Source organism: Leuciscus leuciscus (assembly GCF_965113295.1).
Source record: "Leuciscus leuciscus genome assembly, chromosome: 17".
Taxonomy (NCBI): Eukaryota; Metazoa; Chordata; class Actinopteri; order Cypriniformes; family Leuciscidae; genus Leuciscus; species Leuciscus leuciscus.
Window position 1 is genome coordinate 20644238 of NC_138741.1, and position 23879 is coordinate 20668116.

Genomic DNA, 23879 nt, shown 5'->3' on the forward strand with positions numbered 1-23879 from the left:
CACATCTCCAGGGGAAGTCTCTCCATGGGAGTTTGATTGCGATCAAGCAGTGATTTTAGCATTTAAAAAAAACTTTCCGGCCTGCTGTGAGAGAATCGCAGATTATGGCTGTACAATCATAGGTTGCACAGGGTTTATTTTGTTTGCCTGTCTGTAGCGCTCGAGTTTCATGTTGATGCTCTGTTGATGCCCTACAGGAAGATAGCAGTCAACTATGTCCAAGTGTGGGCTTGTGCATGCGTTCGTGAAATTTTGCAAGGGTGTGTGCGCATGTGTTCATGCGAGTACACATGGCCTGCGGAGAGCATGAGGGATGTCCTTGAGTTTGGCTGTCCATCCAAATGTCTACACATCCTCGAACAATTTCACTCTGGAGTGACAGCCAAAGTGTGTGTGTGTGTGTGTGTGTGTGTGTGCGTGTGTGTGCGTGTGTGTGCGTGTGTGTGCGTGTGTGTGCGCGTGAGTGTGCGTGTGTGTGTGTGTTCTAGACCTGTGTGTCTTTGTGTCCTATCTATCTCAGGGCAGCAGAGTGGCTGAGCTTGTAGCAGTACACACTCTGACTCGGGGACACATCAAGCCTGGTTAGTTATAAAGGACTTTTCAATATTAGGGCGGTTTGAGAGGAAGTCAATGTTTTAGTTTTGCGGCAAGTCACTGCTGGTACTTCAAAAAAGTTTATTAAAAAAAGTACAATTTTTTTCAATAGTTAAAAAAAATATGTAGAACATTGGTGCACCAAGGCTGCATTTATTTGACCAAGAATACAGTAAAACAATATTATAAAATATTGTTAAAACTTTATATAATTTTAATATAATATATTCTGACCGAATACTTTATTCTGACATTCTGTCACATGATCCTTCAGAAATCATTCTAATATGCGGATTTGGTGCTCAAGAAACATTTATTTTTATCAATGTTGAAAAAACCATTGTGCTGTTTTTCAGGATGGAATAGAAAGTTCATAAGAACAGCATTTATATATAAAATATATATATTTTGTAACATTATAAAAATCTTAATTGTCCATTTTTATCAATTTAATGCATCCTTGCTGAACAAAATTATTCATCTTTCTCTTGCCAAACCTTTGAACTGTATATTAAAAATGTTTTTGTTCCAGTATTCCCTTTTCTTTCATTTGTTCAAAGATGATGAAAAATGAAAGAAGTTTCAACAAACTATGCTTTAATACTAAAATTAAGTTCTTGAATGAATGATCATGCAATCTGAAGTAGAGTTAGCCTACCTCTTTTGACATCCACCTATATGTTTTATATTAGCCACCGCCATAACTTCCCAAAACGTACTTGTCCAGGGGGGGATTTTACAGCTTCTGTCCATCTGTTTACAGACAGCAAGTCATATCCATTTACCTGAATCATATGATCAAGTGAATCTGCACATTAATTTGTCACCTAATGTGCAGAGCTGGTTGCATAACCTCAGGATTTATTCTCTCAAACCCTGAAATCTCATAATCATTATTAGAATCTACCAGAGCAATGCGAATATATTTTGTTAAACTCCATGTTTTACAGATTCATGTATTGTGTCACTTACTAATCATTTTAAAATCCTATGATTTATGAGACACAGCCATTCCAAAGTATACGAATATCCAGTACCAATATAAGTTTGAAGCTAAAATAATTTGTCATTTGCTCAGCACAGAGATTTATGGACAAATTCAAGAAAAAAAAAGAAAAAAAACAGCCCAACTCTTAACATTTCTGAAGCCAAGGATTATAAATATCTACAATTAAAAATTCTTCCTTTTGTCATTGTAAAAAATATTGTTGTAAAGCTTGGAAATCTTTTAATATTATGGTTCCTTAAAGTCATCCTTAAACCTAAATAATTAGACGTGTGATACTCTTGATCTTCTTTTGGTTATCCTGCTATATGCACACATTTGCAAAACTCCATCACTCAAATATTTGCTGAAACTCACAAATGTGGTGGTGATGATAAGTTCAGTCAAGTTCAAATTTCTGACTGTCACTTCTGTAAATGGGACTGCAGTACAACACTTTGTGCCAATTCAGTCATTTAAATCAAGAAGAAGTGACAACATGTAGACAACGTTTCTCAATGGTTAGTTGATGAATTTATGTATCTTAGGTATCTTCTAGTCATTGATTAGCATATTCTGTCTTGATAATCTATAAATCACGTTCCCGGGGGGTTCGTGATGTCACTAACCCGGGAAGAATGTCGTGTCGTCCCTACCAGCTGTTTGTTGTAGTCCTTAAAAAGCAATTTTTTAAAAAGAAAATATCTTCCTTTGCTTTGAACTTTGAGCAGTGTAACTTTGCAGATGTTGTTTATGCTCAAACAGCAACATTACACACTAACTAAAGTTAGAAAAGTGAAATCATATTCAACCACCCCTTTAAATTCGAGGTTGACCAAAAATGGATTTTCAGAGGTGGGAAGAACATCATATTTCTGATTTATAAGGTGACAGTTTTTAAAATCTGTACAATGAATGTGCTAAATATGTCCTTGGTCTTTCTATAGCCCTTTATACCGTGACAGGCCATGACAGAGCCTACAGAAGTGCAAAATGTATGAAAACTCAGGTGCAGTTACAACCAAAAATCACAATAAACCCAAATCCCAAAAGAATCCAGAAAAAAACAGTATAACTAGAAAATTTTACATTATATATGAATAAGAAAATGAAGCACAAACTGCTTAAATGACTTCAAATAACCTCTCTTCTCTTTTTTTTCATTTGTCAAAGTGAACAAGTAACTCAATGGTAAATCATGCTCATGTGGTGTTTTTTTATTCTATCTATATTAATAATTATGCAATGCTAATAATATTAGACTATAAAGAGTGATGGAGATTTATGTACTACATGTAAGATTTATGATTTTTTTCCCCCAGATGAAGTTGTATGTGCTGACAGGGCACATGCATATACTCTAATTTTCTTGGCATGCTTTGACTTTAATTTAGTGCGCTTGATGATTATCTAATCAAAATCACTAAATATGCATTAAAGTAACAGTAAAAATAAGAATATTTAGCTAATGAAAATAGTTAGTTAACGAAAAAAGAATGCAATATATTTTATAAACTAGGCTATATTTTATATTGCCCCTGAGTTTCAATTTGGGTCAATTTTAGTGGATATATGAAGTCAGTTTGGTCTTCTTTCTGAATGATCTTTATTGATTTAAAATTTAACAAGCTTATTTTTGTGAAATTTTTTGCTTACATTTTTTAAACTATATTTCTTTAAAAAAAACGCCATTATATAGAGACGTTTTCGACACATAGAGTTGATTAAGTGTCCAAATACATTTTTGGGGCCACTGTATATCTCAATAATAAAATGTGCTCAATAATAATAAGATACGTGAAAGCGCCCATGTACCCTTCACATTCAAATGTATGCAGACCAGTGACCTGTTTTTCCTTCCAATGGGATTCGCAGTGACGGATTTATTCATTATGAGCCATCCAGGCTTTGTCTCAGTACTGAATATTAATGAGCATGCAGATTAATTGTGGTCATTGTACACTTTCCAGGGATGTAGAGAGCAAGTGTCAGAAGTGACCTGAGATGAGAGATGAGAGCATTTGTCATTGGTCTTTAGAGAGAGTGTGTGTGATTCTGTGTGTGCAAGAGTGCTTGGGTATTGTGTGTGTGTGTATATGTGTTTGGCACTGATGTGTGAATGTCTTTGAGACCTGTGTGTGTCCGTGTGTGTGTCTAATTATTGGTCTGTAGAGAGTCAGCTTGTCTCTCTGTCTTTTTAATTAAAGGCAGAGGCAGCGGAGGTCGAGTGGGTATCCAGACTCTGGAGAACGGCTGTGAAAGACATAGAGAGGAGCAAAGGAAGCCAAAAAAAACAAAGGAAGTCAGATCAAAAAAAAGAAAGAAAAAAAAAAGCATAACATAGAGGTCACAGAAAATTTAGAGAGCAGGCTATTATAACCCAATTCTGCCACAGAAAGGAAGTGACATCACAGAAACGGTGTTCAGAGGCAGCAGAGATATGTTCAAGTCAAGTAAAAACCCTTCGGTGTCTTTAATGCTAATGATGCAACCTTTTTTTTTTTTTTCTTCATTCTCTTTGTTTTGACTTTGTTCAGATGGCAGCTCAGTTCAATCTATTTTTACCTCAGTGGCAAAACTTTCACTCATATTTCTAGCCCTTTAACCCCAGTGACAGCTTGTGCTAATGCTCTGTGTCAGGTCTGAAAAATAAATCTCCTCTAAAAGGCTATATCCTTTTAAAAATGACTAACACCTCTCTTTAACATTTTGTGGAGAGGAGCCATTAATATTTATCGCTTTATATGGACCAATAATCTCACAGCATGTTTTTCAGGGAGCTAAACAGCTCATTGTTTATCCTTTTAACATCTGACTTTTTATTAGAAGGCAAAATAAATAAATAATGATTTTCTTCCTTTTTTCTTCACATTTGTTTTTGCTCACTGTTCATTTGATGTGCTGCAAGCAGTCATTATAGAGGAAATTGTCAGTCTTGCTCTGTAATTTTTGTTGTTGTTTAAACAAACTAAAATGCTCTATAGATAAATATTACATGTAGGCTTTGTTACACAAGTAACTCTACACTAATACAAAACCATTAGGGGGTGCAGTTTACTTTGATTTTCCTTAAAATAAATAATTTCACTTGATTAAATTAGGAGCATTACAATATCAGTCTATAATTCAGCTATTGTACGCCTTATGAAAAGCATTGCTTAAATATTAAGTAGCCAGTTAAAGTGGTTTCCTTTTTTTAACCTGTATTCAAAAGTAATTTCAAATGTAATTTAGGCTAAATCTTTTACTATAGTTTTGCATTTTTAGAATACATAATTTTTTTTTATATATATAGAAGAACTGGTAACACTCTACAGTAAGGTCCCATTAGCTAACAGTTTTTTAATGCATTAACCAACAATGAGCAATTAATTTGTTACAGCATTTATTATCCCTTGTTAAAGTTAATAAAAATACAGCTTTCATTTATAGTTCATGTCACCTCAGGTCCATTAATTAATGGTAAAAGATACAAGTTTTAATTTTAGAAATATATATTAACATTAACTAAGATTAATGAATGCTTTAGACATTTTTTCAATGTTAGTTCATGTTAATTAATGTAGTCAACTAATGTTAACTAATGGAACTTATTGTAAAGTGTTTCTGAAGAACTCTAACACCATAGTTTAATATCAATATAATTTGATTATCTTGGCTCATGCATCAGTTTGGTTTAGTTTTTGTTTAAGTTTTTTCACTAGAAATGTTTTTTTTTTTTTTTTACATTAAAGACAGCACCACTTACTTGTGTGTTGGATTAGCATTGGCCTTCTCTGCATGGGTGAATAGTTGAGACCTGTATCTCATAGGGTTCTTCAGTGGTTTTATTATCTTTGAGGTGACATGGTCTCACAGGACAGACAGTCCTATTCTTGTGGACAAAGAAACACTCAAAAGCACATTGATTTTGTGAAGGAGAAAAGGCTTACTTCTTTAAAAGCAGATTCTATTTACTGCTTTTTTCTTTTACATGCAGATACACCCCCTATACATCAAATGGTCACTGAAGGCATTAGTCTGAAGACTAAAGGACTAAAATTGGATTGTTTTAAGAAAATCATTTTGACTTGTCTCTCTGTTAAACTAAATTGTGCATTTATTTACGCATTGTAATGGTCTTACAATGAAAATCGAATAAGGTCATTCCACTGAAGTGTAAAACCTGCATTCTTGTTTAAGCACTTATTCATGTAAGTGTTTTAACAATACATTGTTTTAAAAACAGCATGATGAATTGTATATTTTTAATGTTCCAAATTAAATTCCAATGCTGTATGATTGCCGTATATACTTTTTTTTAACTGAGGAGAACAAGTCTACATTAATGTCTGTTGTAATCAGTCGCATGTCACAGTGGTTGTCAAAAGAAATATTCAGTTGTTGGCAGAAAGGGTTGTTTCATTGTTTCAATGTTGTTCAATTGGGCAGAAAGAGAGTGAACACCTATAATCTATACATGAGGTGAGATAAAGTCTTCAGGTATGCACTGAACTGTATGTTAAGCTAAATTGTACAATTGTGAAGACTTCACTCTGTTGTTGTAAAAATTAGGCTAGTGCCAGTCCACCTTATATGCAAACTACACGCAAATAGAATAGTTTTGAAACATTTTAATTCTTATTTAGTCTTGACAAACCAATAACTCCAGTCCAGATCTCTGGGTTCAATATTAGTCCACTGTGTTTCGTTAGAAATGCCCCACGAAGAAATGTAATTTTAAGTCTGTGTCAGTATATACATATATAATCAAAATGCTCTTATGGGTGGTTAAATGTATAAGAAATAAACACATTCCTGTTCAGTCATACAAGCTGTCCTGTGAGTCCTGTCACATCACATGCTTTAGTTTACAAACATTGTACATTAGTCTAAAGTTAGTACATTTAGAGAATTATTGATGTATTTTCATATGTTTACTTAAGCTTTCTTGGGTAAACTATTTGTGGTTTCTCATTTTAGTTTCGTTAGTAAATCACGCATTTGGAAAATCCTTTCAGCTTTGTGTTTGTTATATATATATATATATTTTTTTGACAGATGATGTTAGAGCTATATTTTCATAAAGCATTTATTTAGCTGTCAACGAAATTTTGGATTTTATTTTACTTGTTCTTACTGGCAGTTTAATGTGTTTTCCCTTAATGGGTTTCCCTTGACATTTATGTACTTTTTTTCATAAAGTATGCATGTGTGCAGTCCTTGCATATGGAATACTATTGTCATTAGTATTAATGTTTATTGAAATTCAACTCACTGTATGTTGTTTGTTGACAGTGAAACGGCTCTGAATTTAATTAAGATATGGAGGTTTATTTCACGTGATACCTTTCTCAAAAATGAGTTTTAAGAGGACATCTGTGAATACACTATCATAAGTATAGCAAAACACAATACCCATACTAGCTTTATGATTTGTTTGTGTATGTATGTTGGCAGAAGCTCATGTGCCAGTAATTCGTCTGAAAAATGGAGCATGGAACATGACTAAAGATTCAAGGAGTTTTGCAACCAAAACACTTGCCCAGTTCTCTAAGCTGTAGAAGATCTAGAGAAACACTCAAAAATAAACTAAACAAAAAGTACAAGCACAAGAATACAATATAAAGGCGTATAACTGAACATATGCACAAAATGTCTAAGTTTGGTTACACATAAAGATTTATATATGTGTGTGTGTGTGTTTATGTGTATGCTTACATGAAGGTTTCTTTTTATATCATGCAGTAAAATAAACCTCCCAGCTGTTGGCAGCGTTATGAAGGCTGCTGCCCTCAGCAGAAACTTTGTGCACAACGCGTGTATGTGTGTTGTGTATGAATGTGTGCGGAAATGTGCACCTGCTTGCGCTCTAAGTGAGGATCATCTCTGAGGGATATCTATGAAGGTCATTTATATTCATACATGTATATTCATATGCAGATGTGAACTTGAGGATTAAGTTTAAGGAGCGGGATAATGTACAGAGTTTTATTATGGTCCTGTGTGGCCCCCAGGCCTTCTGTTGAATAAACACAAAAAAAGATCCAGAAGTGTGTGAAAATGATTGAAATTTCCAGCGAGGCAGAATCGAGCTATGCAATGATTTGTGGTTTTTCCAAAGGCAAAGCAGTGAGCATTAATAAAACATAAATATGAATAAGTATTCTCCTTTTCTAGGTGTGTATGTATGTGTGTGAGAGCACTCATCTTTCGCTTATTTGACTGATGAGAAAATGCCTCTCGCCCCAAAGCGCAAACTCATTCTTGAAATTCATCTATTGTGTATATTATCCCCATAAACTCTATTTCATGCTATGAGTGTCTGCAGTTCTAATGATGCTGTGAGAACTCTGACATAGTCGCAAACACAAAATACAAAGAGTCTTTCATTTACCTTGATGGTTTATCATTAGAGTATGAGACCCTACAGCCCCAAATAAACCACTGGACACAAACATGCACTAAGATTTGATTACTCCCGCTGAATTTATGATACTTCCATTCAACATCCCCACCTTTTTTATTGTAATACTATATTCAGATATATGAAGCATACAATAATACAGCTGTCTTTTATTAAAATAAACCATTTAAAAAAATCAATTCTACTTTTTCATTCCATCCCTTCCCTCCATTTTGCAACATATTTTAATGCCTTGAGGTTTATTGATTCATATGGCAGCTTCTAAACACGATACTCAGAGAGCAATAGAAGACAAATTGAGGAGGAAACACCATGAAAGGGAATGAAAAGAGAGGGTAAAATGAAAAAGTAAGGAATGTTGGATTGATATTCAGCACACTCCAAGAACACATTGAAACTGATTGTTTCAATTCCACTAGAGCTAAACTGATATATTATACCCCAGTCTGTTCATGATCACTGGATTTATGAGAGAATAAAGATTCCCCCGTCCTTTGTTTTTTATTTAAATTGTGAGCATAAATTTCAGTTTGGCACTAACTCTGCGGGTATATTACAGTACACAGAAACAAATTAGTGCCAAAAATACTGAGATATGAGCTGTGAAGTCCACCAGAGAGAAACAAAAGTCACAATGTGCTGCATGACTCCTTTGAGAGCAGAATCGCAATGAAAGTGCCTCTTTGCTCTGCCGAGAAAAAGTATTGCAATGGAGAATTCAGTGTTCTATGGGTTCTGTAGAATGTTCAGTGCTTTACTTGGAGAGCATTGAGCTGTAGGAATACCATTGGAACAATGAGCAGGTAGTTCCATTTCATTTCACCATTTTAATTGATTTCATCGGAGTGTTTGAGTGCATTTCAGAACATATAGACTTTTTAATCATCTACCCGTGTTAATGTGATTTTGTTCTTTAGGGTTTCGGAAACGGTTTTAATTATCGGCTTCATCAAAATTACCACTTAAAATGGGTCTTCATGTTTACTTGATTTGTTGTGTGTGCAATCCCAGATTGCCGCTGTTTGCTCACAGGTATGCAGGTGGTATTGCTATAGGTTATTTTATTAAAAAAAAAATCCTCAAAAAACCTGCTGGTGAATCATGAACCTCTATAGTCTGTTTTACTCTCCAATAGGGTTGATTGTTATACTGGCACTAAAAAAGTAATTTAGCACATTTCGTTACCTGGCTCAGTCAACAATGGTCTGCTCTTTAGGATAGTTTGGCATTTCAGGCATTGTTACTTGATTCATTAAATGTTTTTTTTATTTTTTTATAACGCATTTGTGTTTCAAATCTGACATTATAGCTGTTTCATTTTGTAGTTTAGAAATAGAAAAATGAAGGCAAGTAGATTACGACTCTGTTTACAAAAGACATGGATCTAGGGTGACCACCATCAAACACACCAAATGTGGGACGATTATAAGTTTGTGTGGGACAATGTGGGACATGTCACCAACACTAAAACATAACCTGAAACTGTTATGTCTATCTAACTTAAGAATATATTAAACCAAAAACCTCATATTTTTAGAAAGGATGTGAATTAAAACAACCACAGCAGGCAACAAGTTGATAAATTCTGTTAAATTAAAATTTTAATTGACTGAATTATCCATTTGTTTTCTGACAGGGAACAGTGTGTGAACAGGGGTTAGTGTGTGAACTAACACTTAATTTTTGGGTGAAACTATGAGATTATTTATTAATTTTTGACACTGAATCTCACGAAATATTGACTTGAATATATCTGACAGTCAGAGCTTGGTTTCATTTCAGTGGTGTCCTGAGGCTGTTAATGCGATGCTTAAGATGTTGATTTTGTTGAGTTGCCAGAGGCTGGTATTGTACTGAAGCCAAAATTTTGGTATTTTGATGCAGCCATACCCCCCAGTTCATGTAGTTAAATCAAGAGTGTTGTCATAGTCTGGCGTTTTTTATGTTCTGTGGCTACAGGGAACTAGAAAACCTCATAGGCCTTACTCTAAGCAAGAATACCACATTCTATGGCTACAAAAGAAAGATGGAGAAAGTAAGACTTTCAGTCAACAAATTGATTTAAAATGTCAACCTGTCCCATTCTATGTATTATTTCATTTTTAAAAAGTTACAGCTTAAAAGCTGAAGTTTACAAGTGTATCATGATTTCCCATGAGTGGATTTTAAAAGGCTTCTGGTCCTCTTTGAGCATAGCCTTGAGTCTTCTTTAAAATGTCATGGTCCACAACAACATAAATAAAACAGAATAATATTAGTAGGGTGGTCACTTGGAAAACTGTAATCAATGAGGAAACACTTTTACTGCTAGTTGTGCAGTTGTTTTTGCCGTAAATAATAAGAATATTATGGTTAATGGGTCAAATATGTAGGAATTTGCATTTTTTTTATTTGCGGGGAAACATGCAGATTTCAGATCTCTAAAGAGTTGATTAAAATATGGCAAAATATGTTCAATTGAGCATAAAGTACTGCATTTTTACTGGTTTCTGAAAGAACCATCAAATTAGCCAAAGTCTTTAATGAATGAGCATGCAATGTGTGTATGTTTTAATTCTGCAAAAAATCTGCAAATGTTTCTGTGGAATTCTGCAGGCGCAGATTCTGTACCGATTTACTTGTGATTAAAAAGACTATTAAGACCAATTAAGCATCATTGTTATTCAGTCCACTGGCTACATGTTATTTTGGCTAAATGAAAATACATAAACAGAACGGATTTCAGATCTTAATGAATACTACTGAAACATGAAACTGAATCATTCTATTATAATTAAATATATAATCACACATGTAATTTCACTCAAACATTTTAAAATACTGGGCCCCAGATGAAAGGTTTATTAGTGTTTAATGTTTAAAAATGTGGACTTTATAACCTTCCAGGCTACTTAAAGGCAAAACGTGGTTAATATTAAATTCAAAACAATAAACATAGATCATGTTGTTTATGTTTTTTTTTGTTTTTTACTATGTACATCTAATGTCTTTTGTGCAATATGAATATATACATACATACAGTACACTTTTAGATAGTCATACTAGAGGTGTTACGATACCCTCATGTCACTATCCAATACATATCACGAGACTAAACTCACGATACTATATAATTGTATATAATTAACAAAAAATGTACTGTTGATTAAAATGCTACATTTAGTATTACAGTGGGGGGTGGGGAAATAGGGGTGAGCGATATCACGATTTTTGATTGTGGACGATTAAACTCACGGGATACTGCAATTCACAAAAGTTAATTATTTGCATGTGCTTTAAAGCCTTGCCGGTTAAACATTTCATTCGCCCGCTGATGCGCTGTTCTAACATGCGCTTTTTTGAGCGCATACACCCGAAGTGCACATATGCACTTAAAAGCCTGTCAAACAGCGCCTGATTGCTGGACTAAGTTATCTTTCGAGTCTTATTGGGTTAATACACTCAAATACACACAAGGTTTACATAATCACAGTTGGTTATGTCTAAAGTCAAAGCAAATATTTGAGAACACAAAAGAAGATATTTTGAAGAATGTGGCAAACTAAACATTTGCAGCCCCTTTGACTCCCAGTAGGAAAATATATACTATGGAAGTCACTGGGGACCAGCAACTGTTTGGTTATCCACATTCTATAAAATAACTTTTATTTTCAACAGAAGAAATAAGCTTATTTGGGTTTAAAACAACATGAGCGAGTAAATAATGACAATTTTCATTTTTGGGGGAACTATCCCTATTAATAAAACAACAAAAAACAAAGAGAAAACCACTCACTGCTCTGAGAACTTTAATAGTAGCTTTAATAAGTATCAATTTATAATTTATACAGTGAAGTCTATGTAGTGTTTTATTTTTATATTTGTTCATTTAAATTCTGCCTGAATGCTTCTGTTAAATTCACCTACTGTAGCTGAAAAACAAAAGCACTGTTTATTTCATTTGTATATGTTGTGTATATGTAATGTGTATCTTTGGGTGTCCTTAGCCGGTGTCTGTGCCGGTGTCCGTGCCGTTTCCATGTCCGAGTCCGTGCCGGTGACCATGCCGGTGGCCGTGGCCATGCCGATGTCAGTGCTGGTGTCCGTGCCGGTGTCCGTGCCATTTCCGTGCCGTTTCCATGTCCGTGCCAGTGTCGGTGACCGTGCCGATGTCAGTGTGCTGGTGTTTGTGCCATTTCCATGTCCATGCCCGTGCCTGTGTCCGTGCCGGTGTCCATGCTGGTGTTCATGTCGGTGCCAGTGTCTGAGACACATAATCGTAGCTTTAATAAGTATCAATGTGTAATTTTTACAGTGAAGACTATGGAGTGTTTTACTTTTATATTTGTTCATTTAATTTCTTTCTTGAAGGCTTCTGTTAAATGCACCTACTGTAGCTGAAAAAATAAAGCAGTTTATTTCATTTGTATATTATATGTTGTGTATATGTAATGTCTATCTTTGTTCTTATCTTTTAATAAAGAAAATAATGACAAAGATTTTTATCTTCGCCACTTTGGCCTAAATGTCTGCCATTCTTTTTTTATTTTATATTTTGTTACCTTGTTAGGCTTTGTTTTTAAAATAGGGACATTAGTTTGGCTGTAAAGCTCAGTCATTTGCAAAATAGTAAAACCAACATGAAAAAGAATCATGATAAAATCGTGAATCATGATTTTCCTGAAAATAATCGTGATATTATATTTTTGCCATATCGCCCACCCCTAGGTGGAAATTAATAGGCTTGGGTTTAGTGTTGGTAATCCAAAGCAGAGGACAATATTGACACCAGAATAAAAATGTTCATGATTCTGAAGCTGAAAATACAGAATTATTTTAGACGATTATGCTTGCACTCTGTCACTGACTAGATACAGTATATTTAAAATAATGTAGGCCACTTTTTACTAGAAACATAAGACATTTGGCATTATGAGGACCCACAAATTTCCCCCCATTGCATTATTATACATTATATTCAACATTGTATATAGTAGTTTAATGTAGTACTGACACTAAAACTCCGTAAACTTGAATAGTTTTCTCACACAGTCATTTTTTTTATTTTGGGTGAACTATACACAATACAGATTGTCACTATCCACGATACATATTGTTGCATTTTTGTATTGCAATATATTGTGACATGATATATTGTTACAGCCCTTGTTCATACTGTTTTTTAATGTTCGTAGGCAACAGAGTAAACATCCATTTTGGGGAAATAAAATAGTTCTTAAAGTGATTTGTCTTGCCATTTCAGTCACAAAAGCTGTAAAAAGTATTGTCATCTTCCTCTGGAAGATTCATCAGCTATGTTAGTAGCACTATACCATATGTTCTTACTCCGACTATTGTTGATTTCACTGCTACTTGTTGTCACTGTCAAGTGAGCAGCCTTCAGTGGATACTGATTGGTCTTTGCAGGAGTTGTTTCCATGGTATCACGCAGAGCACAACAAAATGGCCATACACAGCACTATAAGCTGCAATTTAGATAATCATATTTCATGGTAAAATGCAATAAAGTAAATGAAATAGATACGGAAATTATGGAAATGGAAATGTTCAGTTGTAAGATTCAGCATGTAATACGGATTTTATGACATGCCAGCTCTAGCTGAAAAAAAGACAGGAATGTTGAGTCTTCAACAATGTTGACATGTTTCGCATGTAATGAAACATTTATTTCAGAGAGAACAGAAGGTAGAGGAACAAAAGATGAATGTAATGGTGAAGCTTTTTCATGTATTTGAGGTTAGAAGAATAAAGCCACTGATCAGACCTCAGCACATTGACTGTAATATGACAGTAAGTCATTCATGTTTAAACTGAATCTGATCTTAGCTTGAACATGAACTGATCAAACCCCCCATTTATATGCAAATGTAATTAAATCTGCATTACATCCCTGCACATATTATTGACCTCATAGAAACGGACAATAGAAACCTCGACTTTGAAATTAATATTCATTTTTAGCCCCATGGACACGGGTCTCCCTCTCTCTCTCTTTCAAGAAAGAGATGTAATTAGTTCCAGTATCACGGTGGTTTTGCTGGTTCAGGAAGCTGAGTGAGTTTGACTGGGGTCCTGCTCTTTCAGATATGCTGTATTTGGATATGCTAATAGTTTGTCCTCTTCTGATTGGTTAATTAACCTGAGATGAAGCCGTCCCGTCACAGGTGGGGCCGTGAAAAGTGAAGGTTGCTCACACACGCATACACAAACATAGGACTCGGTATAGCAGTGTTAGTAAAGTCACAGACTACCGGTAGGTTGTAATAGGTTTTTCTATAACAGTCGTGTTTGCGTCAGCATCCGTTTCATGAATTATTACTCGATTTTCTTTTAGGTTAATGACAATACTCCTGTTGACTGAACTCTCATTAGGGAACAATCATGGAGTGTGAAATGAAATATTGGACCTTTTAGTCTAATATTCATTAGTGTGTGGAGTGGACGCGATACTGAAGACTGTGTTCTCACACAGACACGGACGCAAAGGGACCACTTACTGTCTTCTTTTGATTCAAAGTCTCTCTCTATCCCTTTCTTTTTATGGTAAAAACTCACAGTGGAAAGACAGATGCTTGTTTGTTCGCTGTTGTTTATGAGTGTGTGCTCAGAATGTTTTGTCAGTTGGGAAGAGCAAAGCTTTTACCTGCCACGTTTCAGCGTGACATTTGACAGCTTGAGCGTGTTTGTGTTTTTAGCGTATGTGTACAGCATCATGGTTTTTTCTCTCGCTATTCTCTTCCCCTGATCATCATTACCTCCATCAGGCTGTCCTGGCTCTGAGTGCATTGCCTCTTATTCTGCTGTCATCTCAAGATAATAAAATTCACACCTGATATTTACTCTCATCCATCACTGTGAGGCTGCCTGACAGACATTCTATCATTTAAGTAGCACATTAAGAGTGCTGTAGCTGGGGAAATGTGTAAATGGAGATTGCTTGGTGATTTGTTAAATGTCTGCGTGTTTTTCTTTCAGGTGATCCTGATTTTGACAAAACTGTTCGACTTTAACCTGGGAACCGTGACGGAGAGTTCGCTCTGGAGGTAAAGCCTTTTCTGTGAAGGGAAATACTGAGTTTATTCACTCCTCTGAGTACTTTGGCCATCAGTGCTCTGATACTCCTTATAAAAAATGAACTACACTTTAGCATACTTTTAATAAGAGTACCTAATAAGTAAATATAATAATATACTTTAAAAGAGTATACTTGAGTACAAAGTGAATGTTTTAGACACTTATTTGCATGTTAATTGCAATTAAATGAAGTTTACTTTAATGCCATTTCTACTGAAACTTATATGTCATGAATTAACATGTATTTTTAATTGTACATTTGAAGTAACTGTTCAGTACATATAATATATATTAACTTGAAATGTAATATCAAATGTTCACGACAGTTCAATATATTGTTATATAATTATAAAATATAGTTGTGCTTTAGTATGTTAGTCAAAACATCAAGTGTACTACTTTAAAGAATGACAAATTATTATCAAAACAATTTTGACATTATTACAGTGCACTTTTTAAAAGTGTATTTAAGTGTGTTAAGAAATAGCCATGAAATTGTACTCAAGAGTACTTGAGTGGACTTTTATTTAGTTAATATTATATTATCTGAAAGTACAGTTTAAAAAAATACACTTTAAAGATTTAAAGTACACTACAAATGCGCATTAAATAGAATCAAGCACACTTCTTTTACACAAGGAACAGCTCATCATAAATGCATGGAAATACAGAATCATGTGTTGTACACCAACCGTGTGTAAAGTTTGCCATTCCTCATGGGTATGTGGCAAGTTTTTACTTTTTTTCAGCATTTTTTACTCAGTTGTTTACTGTATAATGAGAGCACAGGGGAAATTTTATATCAGTGCTAGGAAAAGGGCAGGAACACAAAGCTTGCATTCTTTAAATAGGGGTGAACCTTCTAACTGCTGCAGCACTGCTGACCCAGCCTGAATTAAATGATCTGATAACACTGTGGAATTAGTATTACTCTTCTAGCCCATTACAAATCAACACACATTCTTGCATTAGCCACAAGTATGTTAGTGGCAAGTACACCGGACTATATGAATGGCAAAGATCTGTGATGAAATACTGCTCAGAAGCACTTTCACTGACCATTGCTGATATGCCCCTGGGTAAAGTACTTAATCCTTGTCTCCTCCTGGGACGCTCTGTACCATGACCCGGCTCTCTCTCTCTCTCTCTCTCTTTGTCATAGTGTGTAGACAATGGAAAGAAAAGAATTGCAAGGTAACTGTGTAAAGCAGGCTTATCCATAGAGAAAGAAAGCACTGACTGTACATTCTGGCACCTCACGTTTAGATTTTTTTCCCCCATTAATTTCGACTTCACTTCATAGAGAACAATCGTTTACTCATTTATAAACCTTCACTATTCATAAGACATTTTTTTTCTATCCTTTTACAAGTTGTGAGAAGCTCTTCATACTTTGGTATGCTTTTTTAAGTTTCAGATTAGACTGCAGCAGTGCATTTCTGTCTGGCTGTCTGAGAGGGTCTGAAATATTCCCTTCCCAACTGGGTTGTTTCTCACATCCAAACTATTTTATCCATTAAAATGGCTCCCAGTGAAATCTACAGTTCACTGCGATTTAAAGTACCTTTAATTAAATTTAAAAACCCTAGACCCTACATTTTTGAATGGCTAACTGGTTCTTACTAGAATAATATACTCCCTTTACTTTTATGCTTCTGCACTGTATCGTTCAGTCACGTTGGAACTTCCAACTGGGATTTCAGTTTCAAAGATGTTGAGCTGATCATTTTTTTATTTGAGTCATTTATTTAATTATTAATTATTAAAGTTTTTGGGACAACATTTTAATTTAAAGCAGCCTGAATTATAACACAACATTATCATCAGTATTACTGTAATATAACCACCTCTCTGCATCTTAAATGTAATTGTTTTAATGTACTCTGTACTTATTATAGTTATGTGTTTGATCATTATCCACTTATTAAAGCTGTGATTTACACAAAACTCTATAAATACCACCTGAAGGTAAATGGAATTTAACGAAAGAGTAATTGTAGCCACAAGCGAAAAGTGATCATCATCAGTACAGCTGATATTTGGTTGGACTTTTGTCATTTTTAATTAAAAGAATAATGAAAACAATATTGCAGTAATTAAAAGGAATGCTTGATATGTTTTGGGAGATATGTAGTATGACATCATCCTTTATCAGCATACCATCACTGCAAATCCGCACATACACACAAACGCTCATACATACACACACTGCAATCACCTTGAAGGAAGGCTTTGTTTAATTTCTTTTTGGCTGCAAGCCCTGATGAGATTTCCTCTCCTGGTGAGTGTCACTCAGAGAGGGGGGAGTGAGCTGGGGGGTTTACAGAGAGAAAAACAGAAAGCCATTACCCAACTTCCACAAACAGAAATGGCATAAACAGGAAATGAGGAAGAGGAAAGTAAAGGAATGGGAAAGCCGATGAGCGAGAGATGAGGAACAAAGAGAGAGAGAGAGAGAGAGAGAGAGAGATAGACAGTGGGGGGATGTGGCATCATGTTATTAAAAGAGGTGAATGTTAAAGCTCAGCTTGCAGGCTGTAGTAAATGATGTCAGTAATAACAGAATGAATGATTAATGAATGTTGCTGTAGGCGGCATAAAAGGGTAGAAAAAATATGAAGACAAATCACGGCTCATTCAGAGGAGCTAGTTAATCACACTCTTGTGTGTTTTAAAATAAAGATACATGCTCTAAAAAGTATCCAGCCTTCCCATGCAATTGCTAAATTACACACACGTACCCAGGCGTATTTGTCCTGAGAGGAGGAGTAATGTCCTCTTGAGTACAGGGTAGATCTGCCAGAGGAGAGAGAGGGAGTCTGACCAGACTAGAAACGTCAGAGAAGCGTTTTAGGGCAGGCACTCAGCATCGTTTGAGGGTGCTCAGAGAACCATCTTCCTCTTCACCTGTGCTGCTACGGCTTACACAACCCAAATAACCTGAACAGCTCCGAACGGCTGTGTAATTGCATCCGATGGTAAAAGTGTCAGAGTATGAGCACTCTCAGCACATTCAGAGATGAGCACTCGAGGAGATAATGCTTCAGACGACACCTACACGTGTGCTTCTCGAGCACTGCATCGCGCAACTGTCTGGCTTAAAACCATTAACATTATTATACTTGTAAGAGTTCGGCAGACTCTCCTGTCTGCTGTCGTACCTGCCGGAGAAGAGACGGTGTTAATGAGTTCCGATGGAACGGAGACGCTTGCATACACAACAGCTTCAGTTAATTAGGCCAATGACTTTTGAAAATCTCAGCTTCACTGCAGCTGTGGTGTGCCGTGCTCCAACACGTTGAGTTATAGCGCTCATGTGGGTGATGCGGGTTCTAACATGGCCCATGATGTTTCTCGTCACCCTTTGTTGTACCCGTCTAATATAAAAAGCCTTAAGCCTGTGTCCACATTATTTCGAGTTTTTGTCCTAGCCAGCTGTGATGGCAACAAGGGATGCGCAACAAGACATTTTGGACGTTTGGTTTCTATTTCTGTTCCGCTGGGAAACAGGATCTTTGTGAAATCTCATTGGTCCAAAATCCTGCTTCACATGTAAATTCAATATTACACATAATGACTCGCTTTGCACTGAATTTTTACATTTAGTGAGGGCAGAAAAATTACATGAATTACACACAGGTTAGATAAAAAATTTCTCAGCTCTTCCTTTTGTGTTTTCACTTTGGCTTGTGCTTTGTGTGAAATCAAATGTCTGTGTGGGTCAATGACTCATTAACTAACATTGTCTAATGGGAGCTTGTTGTAAAGTGTTACCGTATTTTTAAATAATTAAATAAATAAAAAATATCACATTATTGACCTTTTTGTATATGTATTTGTAGGTCAGTAGATTTTGGGACGACATATGAGAAGCTGACGGATAAAGTGATGATAAGAACCATGCTGAGCTATCTGTACGTCTGTCCCACCAATAAGAGGAAAGTAAGTGTGTTCAAATGCATCAGAGATATGGATGTATAAAACTGTCAGATAGAAAATATCCAGCTAATATAATTCTTGCTCCCACTCCCCTCTCTTCCTCAGATCCTGATTTTATCTGATCCGGAGGTGGAGAGTAGTTTACTTATCAGTTCTGATGAAGGAGCCACTTTTCAAAAGTTCAATATTAACTTCTATATCATGAGTCTTCTGTTTCACCCTACGCAGGAGAATTGGATACTGGCCTATAGCCATGATCAGAGGGTATATACACAAACACACACACTCACACTCGCACAGCCTCGAGAGGGTCTAGTTCTACTGAACAATTAAAAGCAGATAATGTGGATAATTATGTGTGAGCGAGATAATTACCTTTGTTGGCTGTAGTTAGGGATCTTACAGTGAATGTGTCTATTTCTCTTTTGGCTGTAGCTGTATAGCTCAGTGGACTTCGGTAAAAAGTGGATTCTTGTTCATGAGAGAGTAACTCCGGGGCGATTCTACTGGTAAGACTCTCTCTCTCTCTCTCTCTTTCTTACACGCATACATACACAGACAGAGTAATTTTTTTTTTACTGATCATCAATCTCATATAACACGCCTACAGTACAATTTCACACTGAAAATTAATCTGACTGCAAGAATATACCTACACACACACACACACACACACACACACACACACACACACACACACAATATCACATACTGAAAATTAATCCAATATTAAACCCACTCTCCACGTCCAATACACTGACACTGATAAACTTATACACACACTTTCTATGACACTTTCCCCTCTCTCTTTCTCTATCTATCTCCATTTATCTCACTGTCATGTCACTTCCCTCTCCCCCGTGCTTCATGTTATCGTATGTGTGGAATTTTGATCAGGTTTTATATTTTAATCCCATCAGTGTGAGCTTGCGTGTGTATGTGTGTGTTTGTGTGGGGTGTAGTCCCATATAACAATAACTGGTTGCCCGTCACATGCTCGATGAGCTGTGGAGATGGGCAACAACATGTCTTCACCCCTGGGTTTAACATCCCTCTGCACACACACACATTCCTCTATTCCTCCCTCACATTCCTCCCTTCAAATATATATAAAATGCATCTTTTTTGTTGTTGCTGGTTTTTGCACTATTCTGCTTATGTTTGTGTCACCTGAAGCCCTGCTGTGTCCGGTTTGGTGACTGCAGAAGGGGAAAATGGAAGAGTTATAGCATTGGAGTTATAGCATTGGACTATAATGGGTCTCAGTATCAGACTGTGTTTGAGATGAATGTTTAACGCCCTTTAATTATCTAAGTCTGAGTTACAGTAAACGTCTGTCTGGGACTGAAAGAGATGTTTAATCTCGGTCAGATAATTTTTTCTCAGACTGAGATATTGAGAAGATAAATGAAGTTGTTTATATCTAATATTATTTTGGTAAAACTTGAACACTTTCAATAAGCTTCAATTTGTTAACATTAGTTAATGCATTAGGTATCATTAACCAGTAATTAACAATATCCTCTTCCTGTCCAATCTGGGTTAATGTCGGTCAGATTGTTCATTGTTACTTCTAATGTTAATGAATTGAACTTTTTTTATTTATTTTTATCGCAGCTTGTTTTTTGTTTATTGTGAAATGTTTTTACAAAATAAAATTAACTTTTCTATTTTAATATATTTTAACGCTATATTACTCCATGCAGTTTTCAGTGTCATGATCCTTCAGAAACCATTGTAATATGATGTTGAAAACAATGTTGAATATGATGTACAATGTTGAAAACAGTTGAGTTGCTTATCGTATTAGTGTAATGCATAGATTATTTGATGAAAATTCAAAAGAACAGCATTTATTTCAAATAGAAATATTTTCATTCTAATTGTCTTTACTGTCACTTTTGATCAATTTAATGCATTCTTGCCGAATTAAAATATGAATTCCTTTGAAAAAACTGATCCCAATCTTTTGAACAGTAGTGTTCATATAATTCTGCATCGTAGATGAGTGAATTGGTCTTACTTTGATCAAGAACTCATTCCATATATATATATCTGATATAGCTCAATGTCTGTCAGTGATGGACCACTTCCTCAAGTCTGACTCTTGAGAGTGAGGCTTCAATTTTACCTTTAATTTCATTGTCTGCCAACTCGAGGGACAGAGAATTCTGCAGTTTGCAGCTGAACATAGAAGTCATTCAAGTCAAGATCACCACGAGTTTATGTTGAGATCATGAGAAAAATACATTGTGATCTCAAGAAAACAACCTTTTTGGAACTGATGGAGAAGTTTAGAAGAAGGGGTTTAATTTGAGACATGCAATGAGAGAGATGTTCAAATTCAGACTGAGATTAATATTAATCTGAGATTGAGAATGTAAATGGGGCTTAATATCAAACGAGGGCTCTGTAAAGGTGGAATATCAGATTTTTACTGAAAGGTTTAATTTTGGATTGTAAGAATGATTTAATATCAGATTGTGACTGTGTTCAAACTGACTTGGTAGAAAATATGGATAACAAAAGACAAGACGTTAAGATGATTAAAAACCTCAGAAAGAGGATATGATAGTGAATGTGTGTGTGCGTTACAGGTGAAAAGAGGTAAGAAATGAAAGTGTGTATATGATGGAGAATGGTTTGTGGGAGTGAGGTGTGTGTGTGTGTGTGTGTGTGATTAATTGCTATCTGAGCAACAATAAGGATTCACTGGAGACAGACTGTCTCCTACTGGAGCAGTGGAATTATGCTGTCCATCACTACCCCTCCATCCTTCCCCTCTCCTCTTCCATCACTCCATCACTCTCATGCTATTACCGTACTCATCCGTCCGTCCCCTGCTGGCACCTCCTTCTCTTTCCTTCCTTCTTCATCTCCTCTCCACTGGAGCCCTTCCTGATTGTTTTCCTCTCCTCTGTTCTTTTTTGTTTTCTGTCTGTTTCTTTTTTCATTTTCAGGGCTCTGAGTGGTCTGGATAAAGAGGCAGACCTGGTGCACATCGAGGCTCGAACTGACAGTGGACGTTAGTCTCTTTCTTTTCTTTCGTTTCCCTATTTTGCCCCTCAGAATATTTTCTTCCTTTCTCCTGCTTTCTCAGTTTCTCTCTTCCTCCCTTCCTTGCTCTCTCTGCCTGTCTTTCTTTCTTTCTCCCCAGCCTCCTATGCTTTTTTTTGTTGCTGTGTCGCAGTGAAAAATGAACAGATGAATTGTGGACAACAGTAAATTCAATAGTAAATGGTTCTGGCTTCGTTCTGGCAGACTCTTGTGCTTATGTTTTATCCTTTTGGGACAGTGTTGTGCATTAAGCTATATTGATATGAGCCTGACACAACACAACAGGCCCTAAGCTACAGACAGTTTAACAACAACAATACATTTAAATGTGTTATGAGTGATGCCGTGGTTATACCAAACTAAATTTGAAGCACAGGCAAATGGAGAAGGTGCCAAAAACTTATTTAGTTTTCAAACAGGGTAATTCCGTGTCAAATCAGCCAAATTTTGGAAACTTCTCCTGCAATGAATCATTTTCAGTGACTGAAAACCAAATATGGTTAATTTTTCTTAAGACCAAATGATGTTAACCTAGAAATGTATATTTTTTCCTTCTATCAAAGAACATGACAATTTTAACTATTTCAGAGCCAAAAATTCACTGAAATGGTCAAGATGAGGCACATTCATTTTCTCTCAATAGTTTATTCAGCTTAAGGGAAATTTGGAAGAAGGGTTTTTGTTTATTTTATCTGATTCTGGAGCTACCAAGAGCTAATAGACCGGGGGAAAGCAACCACACTGCCATAAGAGACATGAAACTTAGGTCTATTAACTCTTGGTACCTCCAGAAAAGTTGACCAGAATCTAAAATGATATTGAGATATTTTTAGTTCTTCTTCAGTTACAGACACATACATTTTTGAACATTCTCCATTGGCATATAATGCAACGAAGAACAGAATTTACTAATTGACCTACCAATCTAACAATGCTGCTATCTTTCTAAAGTAATTTACTCACCTCTGTAATTTGTCTTTAAATTTGAGGTGAAAATTTTTATCACTTGCTAGTCTTGCTAGTCTTTCTTCAGAATTCTTTTTTTTTTTTTTTTTTTTTAAAACCTCTGGTTGAGTTGACATGAAATAACCCAGTAGTAATCAAGCCAGATCTTTCAGTCTGTTCTGCAGAAATATTTAATGGGCCAATTTATCTGTTCATGCCTTGACAATAGGCCGTAACGTTAAATTATTGGCTTTTCAATTCATACGTTGCAAATTTAATTCATTTGGCCACCCCACAGGAAGCTGAATTGGAATGACAGGAAAAGGAATTTAGTGAATTGCAATTGTAATGCATTCTAGGAACTGCAGTCGTCTTCCACTGTAATTTATTGACATCTGATGATATAATGACGTCTGTATGCCTATAAACTTTTAAACTTCAAGGCTTTTAAACTTTCAAATGGCTTCCTTGCATTTAAATTGGAATTGGAATTATGCATCCTATTTTCTACTTAAATTCAAATTCAAGTGTCTGAACACTGTCTGAAATACTGGTTGCATTTTTGCCAAGAAGTTAAATTCCACATGTGAAACATGGAATCTTTAGTTGCTCACATAATTTATAGTTGTGTAACCTCAATCTTTATTACAAACCAAGGAGTTTTCTAATTTATTGAACTAGAAAAGTTGCAATGCATTGATGAGAAATACAGCACAATTAACAGGCACAATTGTTGGTTTAGCTCTGGGGTGCAAAGCTCAATTCCTGGAGGACCACAGTCCCACAGAGTTTAGTTCCAACCCTGCTCAAACACAAATACCTGTATTTTTCAAATAAGCCTGAAGGACTTGGTGAGCTTGATCAGGTGCATTTAATTAG

General features: G+C 35.7%; 1 protein-coding gene across 1 annotated transcript in view; it reads left to right on the top strand.

Moving 5' to 3' along the window:
- The window catches only part of sorcs3b (sortilin related VPS10 domain containing receptor 3b), a 50441-nt gene that overhangs the window by 4323 nt on the left and 22239 nt on the right, over positions 1-23879 (top strand). The window contains exons 2-6 of the mRNA XM_082143953.1: positions 14961-15028; positions 18902-19001; positions 19104-19262; positions 19434-19507; positions 21959-22023. Of these exons, the coding sequence (XP_082000079.1) occupies positions 14961-15028; positions 18902-19001; positions 19104-19262; positions 19434-19507; positions 21959-22023 (466 nt within the window). The remainder of the gene's footprint in view (positions 1-14960; positions 15029-18901; positions 19002-19103; positions 19263-19433; positions 19508-21958; positions 22024-23879) is intronic.